This window comes from Oncorhynchus mykiss, chromosome 1 (genome assembly GCF_057628025.1).
Source record: "Oncorhynchus mykiss isolate SJ-2025 chromosome 1, ASM5762802v1, whole genome shotgun sequence".
Taxonomy (NCBI): Eukaryota; Metazoa; Chordata; class Actinopteri; order Salmoniformes; family Salmonidae; genus Oncorhynchus; species Oncorhynchus mykiss.
Genome location: NC_143022.1, coordinates 25,456,299 through 25,464,490, shown reverse-complemented (window position 1 = coordinate 25,464,490; position 8,192 = coordinate 25,456,299). Strand labels below are relative to the sequence as shown.

Here is an 8,192-nt window from a genome sequence, read left to right as displayed (position 1 = left end):
AAAGTCTTATTCTTGTGACGTGATGATAGTTGCTTGACTGCCGTTTGACAAACTCAAATATTATCGCTGTTATCCATAATAATCTTATCATGCAGACTAGCCAACCCGCACTGCATCTGCAAACTGTTGGTTTCAGCCATCTGCCGAAACCCGAGTAGGCAGTATACTATTTAACGCAACAGTTTTTGTGACAAAACTAACCGTAGAGTTGAACATATTGTAACGACCCTGGGTTTATATGCGCGGAAATCGAACCTGCGGCACAGTCGATAGCGCGCCGGACCTCGGGCTCGAAGGTCGAGGGTTCGAGACCTGCTCCCTGCCTGTTTTTTTTGTCTGTACATTAAAACTTTAGCGAAATTGTTTTATGTGCACTACCCCATCATGCACTTACTTTAATCTGCAACAAATCTGTTTAGTGGAAACACCACTGGTGGGAAAATACGTGTGTTTTCTTTATGCAGAGTTGAGAATATTTGCATGAAAATCGATCGCTGATTGGATGGAAACATATCTACTATATATATATATTTATATACTTGGTTTCCATCCAATTGGCACAGATTTTCTAAAATCTGCAACAATTTCCTTTTATAAATTTTCAGATTTTACGTGTGCTAGTCACGTAATTTAGAACTCTATCCGTCCATGGCTGGTCTGAGCAGACGCAGCAACCGCCTTCCCACCTGTTTGTTTACCTTAGCAACCATGGCAGAGACGGTTCAAGATGTTTCTGAAGCAGATAAGCGACATCTCGTTGAACTCGTCAAAGAACTCAGGTATAAAGATATTTTTCAGTTTCAACACTTCTTAACTCTTGTCTTAACTCATAGATTTGCTACATAGAGTAGCAATTTGTGGCCGCAAAAAAACAAAAGGCCTTGTCCCTCACTGCCTCTTTTTCCAGACGCTCCAATGCGGTGCTACGGGCAGAAACTGATATGTATGAGCGGTATATAAGCCGCTTGGACCCCAGGGACTTGGTTCCTCAGCCTTTATCAGATTCTCTGGGGGCAGCTGCAGCATCACAGTTGGAGATTGGAGGGGTATGAGAAAGCATCTTGCACAACTTCCACAAACGTAATGTGTTGAATGAAATGGATTTCCCTACCCTATATGTTCTTTGACCTCTTGTGATTGACTCATGCACCATAGTCTCGTCGTCCACTATAACCTCGTAGGTTTAACATGCTGACCAGACCGGACACGTCGCGTGCGCGAGCGTCGCAAAAATAAATTTAGAAATCCATGTTATTCAAATATTCCATCCGCACTACTCGTGCGCGCCAACGAGCGTCTGCGTCACCAAGGGCTAACAGGATCCCAAACCGGCTGCGCGCGTGCACTATCGTGCATAAATGTATTTTGTCCCCCTACACCAAACGCGATCACGACATGCAGGTTAAAATATCAAAACAAATTCTGAACCAATGATATTAATTTGGGGACAGGTCGAAAAGCATTAAACATGTATGGCAATAGCTTGCACTTGCTAGCAAATTTGTCCTATTTAGCTAGCTTGCTGTTGCTAGCTAATTTGTCCTGGGATATAAACTCTGAGTTGTTATTTTACCTGAACTGCACAAGGTCCTCTACTCCGACAAATTAATCCACACATAAACGGCCAACTGAATCGTTTCTAGTCATCTCTCCTCCTTCCAGGCTTTTTCATCTTTGAACTTATATGGTGATCGCATCTAAACTTCTATTGTATTACCACGACAACCAGCAACAAAGTTCGTCTTTCAATCACCCACGTGGGTATAACCAATGAGGAGATGGCACGTGGGTACCTGCTTCTATAAACCAATGAGGAGATGGTTGTCTAAGGCTTGGGTGGGAAATACAAAGTGTGTGTGTTATTACCATAGAAAAATAAGGGTTTTTACTGCATGTTTGAATGCTTGTATTTCTGTGGCTTTAGGGCCGTGGGAGAAAGATGAAAACACGGACAACGGCTCTGGAGCAGTTACAACGTCTGACATTGGAGCAAAAGTGTGACGTGGCACAGCGAGAGTTAGATGAAACCAAGGAGGACCTGGAGAAACTGAAGGAGAGCTCAGAAAGAGTGCTCCACAACTATAAGGTAAACACAATATACAAACAGAGAGAGAATGGATAGAGAAAGACTATTCTGGATCTGTGTAACCTGCAGAGGAATCTGTGATTTGGTTTAGTTGTGGTCTATGTAGTTAAGATGCACTGAAACCCATTCAGATTTCTGGCATTATTACAGTACCAGTCAAAAGTTTAGACACACCTACTCATTCCAGGATTTGTCTTTATTTTTTACTATTTTCTACATTGTAGAATAACAGTGAAGACATCAAACTATAAAATAACACATGGAATCATGTAGTAACCCATTTTTTTAAAACAAATCCAAAAATATTTAATATTTGAGATTCTTCAAAGTAGCCACCTTTTGCCTTGATGACAGTTTTGCACACTCTTGGCATTCTCTCAACCAGCTTTGTGAGGTAGTCACCTGGAATGCATTTCAATTAACAGGTGTGCCTTGTCAAAAGTTAATTTGTGGAATTTCTTTCCTTCTTTATGCATTTGAGCCAATCAGTTGTGTTGTGACAAGGTAGGGGTGGTATACAGAAGATAGCCTTATTTGGTAGGATACCTAGTCTATATTATGGCAAGAACAGCTCGAATAAACAAAGAGAAACGACAGTCCATCATTACTTTAAGACATGAAGGTCAATAAATCCGGAAAATTTCAAGAACTTTGAAAGTTTTGTTGTGGAAATTCTTACACAGGGACACTCAAAGGCAATCATAAATGAATCATTGTTTATTATCAGAGCGCTGGAGAGGTTCCAACAAACCCGATGCGTCATAGTGAATGTCTGTTAGGAGCTCTGCTGCGGCAGTCCCAGCAGTTGTCTTATATACAGCTATATACAGACAAGTTATATTTGCATGATTTATTTATTTGCATAATTTATTTGCATAATCCATTCAGCATTACCGTTTTTCATTCATGTGACCTACCAATACTGGTTCATAACATGTGACAGACCAATACTTCACGAGGCTTCTTCTCTCTAAGCTGAGAACTTGAAACTGAGATATCTTTTGTTCTCAAAACAAGGTCTGGGCATACTGCAAAATTGCAGATACTGATAAATGAGGATTCGTTCAATCACTCACTTGCATGAACACAGAAATTGGTTATTAGAAAAGCACATGTATAACATTTCCATCACAGTTTCTTCAAGTGCAGTCTCAAAAACCATCAAGCACTATGATGAAACTGGCTCTCATGAGGACCGCCACAGGAAAGGAATTCTCAAGAGTTACCGCTGCTGCAGAAGTTCCTTTGAGTTACAAGCCTCAGAAATTGCAGCAAAGAGACATGCTTGGGCCAAGAAACACGAGCAATGGACAATAGACCGGTGGAAATCTGTCCTTTGGTCTGATGAGTCCTAATTTGAGGATTTTGGTTTCAACCGGCGTGACTTTGTGAAACGCAGAGTAAGTGAACGCATGATCTCTGCATGTGTGGTTCCCACGTGAAGCATGGATGAGGTGGTGTGATGGTGCTTTGCTGGTGACACTGTCAGTGATTTATTTAGAATTCAAGGCACACTTAACCAGCATGGTTACCACAGCATTCTGCATCGATACACCATCCCATCTGGTTTGCGCTAAGTGTGACTATAATTTATTTTTCAACAGAACAATGACCCAGCACACCTCCAGGATGTGTAAGGGCTATTTGACCAAGAAGGAGAGTGATGGAGTGCTGCATAAGATGACCTGGTGTAACAGATGTGAAACGGCTAGCTTAGTTAGCGTGGGCGCTAAATAGCGTTTCAATCAGTGACGTCACTTGCTCTGAGACCTTGAAGTAGTAGTTCCCCTTGCTCTGCAAGGGCCGCGGCTTTTGTGGCGCGATGGGTAACGATGCTTTGAGGGTGACTGTTGATGTGTGCAGAAGGTCCCTAGTTCGCGCCCGGGTATGGGCGAGGGGACGGTCTAAAATTATACTGTTACACTGGCATCCACAATCACCCGACCTCAACCAAATTGAGATAGTTTGGGATGAGTTGGACTGCAGAGTGAAAAGCTGCCAACAAATGCTCAGCATATGTGGGAACTCCTTCAAGACTGTTGGAAAAGCATTCCCAGTGAAGCTGGTTGAGAGAATGCCAAGAGTGTGCAAAGCTGTCCTCAAGGCAAAAGGTGGCTACTTTGAAGAATCTTCAACATAAATTATATTTTGGTTTGCTTAACACTTTTTTGTTTACTACATGATTCCATATGTTTTATTTCATAGTTTTGATGTCTTCACTATTATTCTACAATGTAGAAAATTGTAAAAAAATAAAGAAAAACCCTTGAATGAGTAGGTGTGTCCAAACCTTTGACTGGTACTGTACATTGTATTAAAAGCTTGATAACCAATCATTTCTGGGCCCTTCCCCATATTAGGCAACCTTGGAGGAAGCAGATATTCAACTTGTGGAGGTCAAGAAAGCAAGTTATGAGTTTGACCGTGATGTCGCTAAGGTGTTGAGGGAGAAGAGAGGTGTCATGATGGGTGCAGAGAAGGTCATTCGTTATTTTGAGGACAGGATGAGAGCAAAGGTAAGCAAGCTGCATGTCAGGCAGGGTGGTCAGGTCAGAGTTCTTAAATCACATTTGGTTCCTGACTTTTATTACAAATCTTGGAAGTAATGCAAGCTTCAATATCAGCATTCACTGTTACCGACTGCTGCCCTGTTTCTCTGACGTCATCACCTATTTGTCTCATCCTGCTGCTACTTTTACATCATCCTACAGGACACACTGGTTGAGAAGTTGCGGTTGAAGAATGCAGCTCTCCATGTGCAGAAGAGGAAGTTGCAGTTACAGCTACGACAGAAAGAGGAAATGGGTGAAGCCCTGCACGAGGTGGATTTCCAGCAGCTGAAGATCGAGAACAGCCAGTATCTTGAACGCATTGATGAAAGAAACCAGGACCTTCTGCGCCTAAAACTCCTGGCAGGAAACACCCTACAGGTTCTCAACTCCTACAAGGTTTGATTCCTATTCAAACACTATTGTATGTACAGTGGGGGAAAAAAGTATTTAGTCAGCCACCAATTGTGCAAGTTCTCCCACTTAAAAAAATGAGAGAGGCCTGTAATTTTCATCATAGGTACACTTCAACTATGACAGACAAAATGGAGAAAATAAATCCAGAAAATCACATTGTAGGATTTTTTATGAATTTATTTGCAAATTATGGTGGAAAATAAGTATTTGGTCACCTACAAACAAGCAAGATTTCTGGCTCTCACAGACCTGTAACTTCATTAAGAGGCTCCTCTGTCCTCCACTCGTTACCTGTATTAATGGCATCTGTTTGAACTTGTTATCAGTATAAAAGACACCTGTCCACAACCTCAAACAGTCACACTCCAAACTCCACTATGGCCAAGACCAAAGAGCTGTCAAAGGACACCAGAAACAAAATTGTAGACCTGCACCAGGCTGGGAAGACTGAATCTGCAATAGGTAAGCAGCTTGGTTTGAATAGATAAACTGTGGGAGCAATTATTAGGAGATGGAAGACATACAAGACCACTGATAATCTCCCTCGATCTGGGGCTCCACGCAAGATCTCACCCCGTGGGGGCAAAATAATCACAAGAACGGTGAGCAAAAATCCCAGAACCACACAGGGGGACCTAGTGAATGACCTGCAGAGAGCTGGGACCAAAGTAACAAAGCCTACCATCAGTAACACACTACGCCACCAGGGACTCAAATCCTGCAGTGCCAGACGTGTCCCCCTGCTTAAGCCAGTACATGTCCAGGCCCGTCTGAAGTTTGCTAGAGAGCATTTGGATGATCCAGAAGAAGATTGGGAAAATGCCATATGGTCAGATGAAACCAAAATATAACTTTTTGGTAAAAACTCAACTCGTTGTGTTTGGAGGACAAAGATTGTTGAGTTGCATCCAAAGAACACCATACCTACTGTGAAGCATGGGGGTGGAAACATCATGCTTTGGGGCTGTTTTTCTGCAAAGGGACCAGGACGACTGATCCGTGTAAAGGAAATAATGAATGGGGCCATGTATCGTGAGGTTTTGAGTGAATACCTCCTTCCATCAGCAAGGGCATTGAAGATGAAACGTGGCTGGGTCTTTCAGCATGACAATGATCCCAAACACACCACAAATACTTTTTTGCCCCACTGTACATCTCTTTTCTTGTGCAGGGGTGTGATCAGGTTCAGGAGAGCGGAATTATATATTCCTGGTTGGGGAATCTGAACTTGAGAGGTAGATCCCTTGAGATAAACTGATAAAACTCTAGGCTTATTTTCATCACCCAGGCCCAACTAAGGTACTTGACCTTTGTTGTGTTAGTACATACGTGGGGGTTTGGGACTTTGATAAGGAAATGTGTTGTTTTTTCCCATTGTAGAAGAAGCTGCAGAGCATGACATGTGAGTCAAAGCTGCTTAGTAGTGACATCACCTCCCGTAAGGAGATGCTGGTGAAGATCGAGGAGGAGACACTGCAGGCAGAAGAGGTCAATTTAACATTCACCTGTTTAGTTTTTAACCAAAATCATACGATTTTTGTAGCCAACTATTCAGCTATGTTTGCAACACTGCTGGTGGGTAGGCTAATAAATATCCCCCTCTTTGTGTCCTTCTTGGGCAGGAGCGAGCCAAGGCAGAGACTCTTAACAGGAAGCTGCGAGGCCAGCTGGCAGATTTCCGTGTTCCCCAAGTGCTGCAATACATCACAGCTAAGGCCTCCCATAGCCAGCTCGAGCAGAGTGTCCGAGCCTGGGAGCGAAAAGTTGAGATATCTGAGGTGAGAGTCAAAGTTGTAGGTTAGATATAACTTTACTTACGAAGGGTACCTACAGAAGGTAAGTACATACTTCATAACACATTGATAATAATATGTTCATGTTGTTTTGCAATTGGTTTCTGTTCTGCTTATGAATTCGTAAATGTTACGAAGTCCTTACATAGGTACCCTTTTTAAGTAATGTTATCATGTTGGGTAAGGGACATGCAGTTCTGAAATTATCATTATAGAACCAGAAAGTTCCTGATTTCCATGCCATCCATACAGATGGCTCTGAAGACACACACCAAGACCTGGAACAAGCTGAAGGAAGCTGCAGGAGCAGGACCAGTCACAGCCTGGTGAATCCGCACATGCTTCCTAATAAATCTATTCTCTGCAAATATTCAATCATCCAAAGCAGTCAAAAATCCACCAGTCTCTTTTGTAAACTAGCGGAGATATGCCCTTATAAAGTAGCTGTTTTTAACTTTCAGTATATGGAACATTTGTAGAATGGTTGAACAATCATGTTTTAAGTCACAATTGAACTTATCGCTTGTAGTAGGGTGGTTAAGCTGATAGCTAATTTTTGATAAAAACACAAAATATGTACCCTGAAAAGATTTCAATATGGAGCCACCCCAGATTTGACCTCTGGGGGGTGTGGCAGCCATTTTTTTAAATGGCCCCCAACTAACAACATTTTACAATTCAGAAGGACTGCTTTGAGGTAAAGGCACCAAATTTGTCATAGACCCTAGATTTATGGTCTCTGAAAAGATCTAGATATGGAGCCACCACAGATTAGGCCCCTGGGGGCTGTGGAGGCCATCTTACAAAATGGTTGCCAATGGTAACACTATGGTAGCCTTTGATACCCTTAAAATATTTAGATGTGGCGCCACTGCAGATTTGGCCCTGGCAGCCATCTTACTAAATGTCCCCAGACTGTACCACTATTTTGCAAACCATTAATCTACAAAATGTAATGGCCTATACTTCTTGGCCTGGATCTCCTGAAACACAAAAGGTTTAACAGTTACACACAGTATAATACAGGGATCAACTAGATTAAGCTGCAAACAATTTTTTATTGAGCGAATGGTCAAGGGGCCGGAACATAATTACAAATAATTTGCAAATTGACCGCAAGAAGCCCAAACAGATATAACTAAAACATAATTTCAAATCTTTCTTACATTTGTACACAATCACATACATCTCTCTATTATGTGTGGGAATACTATGGAATAGATTTCAAAAATTAAAATCACTTAGAGCTAATTTGCTGGTGTTTTTAGTCTTTTGTCCAACAATAAAAATACAACTTTTTTTTTTTTTGCTCAGAAAACTTGGGAGGGGTCAAAAAAAAGTTGTACC

The 8,192-nt window shown here is 41.8% G+C and overlaps 1 protein-coding gene across 1 annotated transcript; it reads left to right on the top strand.

The window, feature by feature from the left end:
* Window positions 1-62: 62 nt before the first annotated feature.
* Window positions 63-7,240, top strand: cfap263 (cilia and flagella associated protein 263). The gene is made up of 8 exons (XM_021593038.3): window positions 63-779; window positions 908-1,046; window positions 1,925-2,086; window positions 4,447-4,602; window positions 4,798-5,034; window positions 6,433-6,540; window positions 6,675-6,830; window positions 7,098-7,240. Exons 1-8 carry the CDS (start codon window positions 649-651, stop codon window positions 7,173-7,175), a joined length of 1,167 nt encoding a protein of 388 aa, XP_021448713.2. The 5' UTR covers window positions 63-648; the 3' UTR covers window positions 7,176-7,240.
* The last annotated feature ends 952 nt before the right edge of the window (window positions 7,241-8,192 follow it).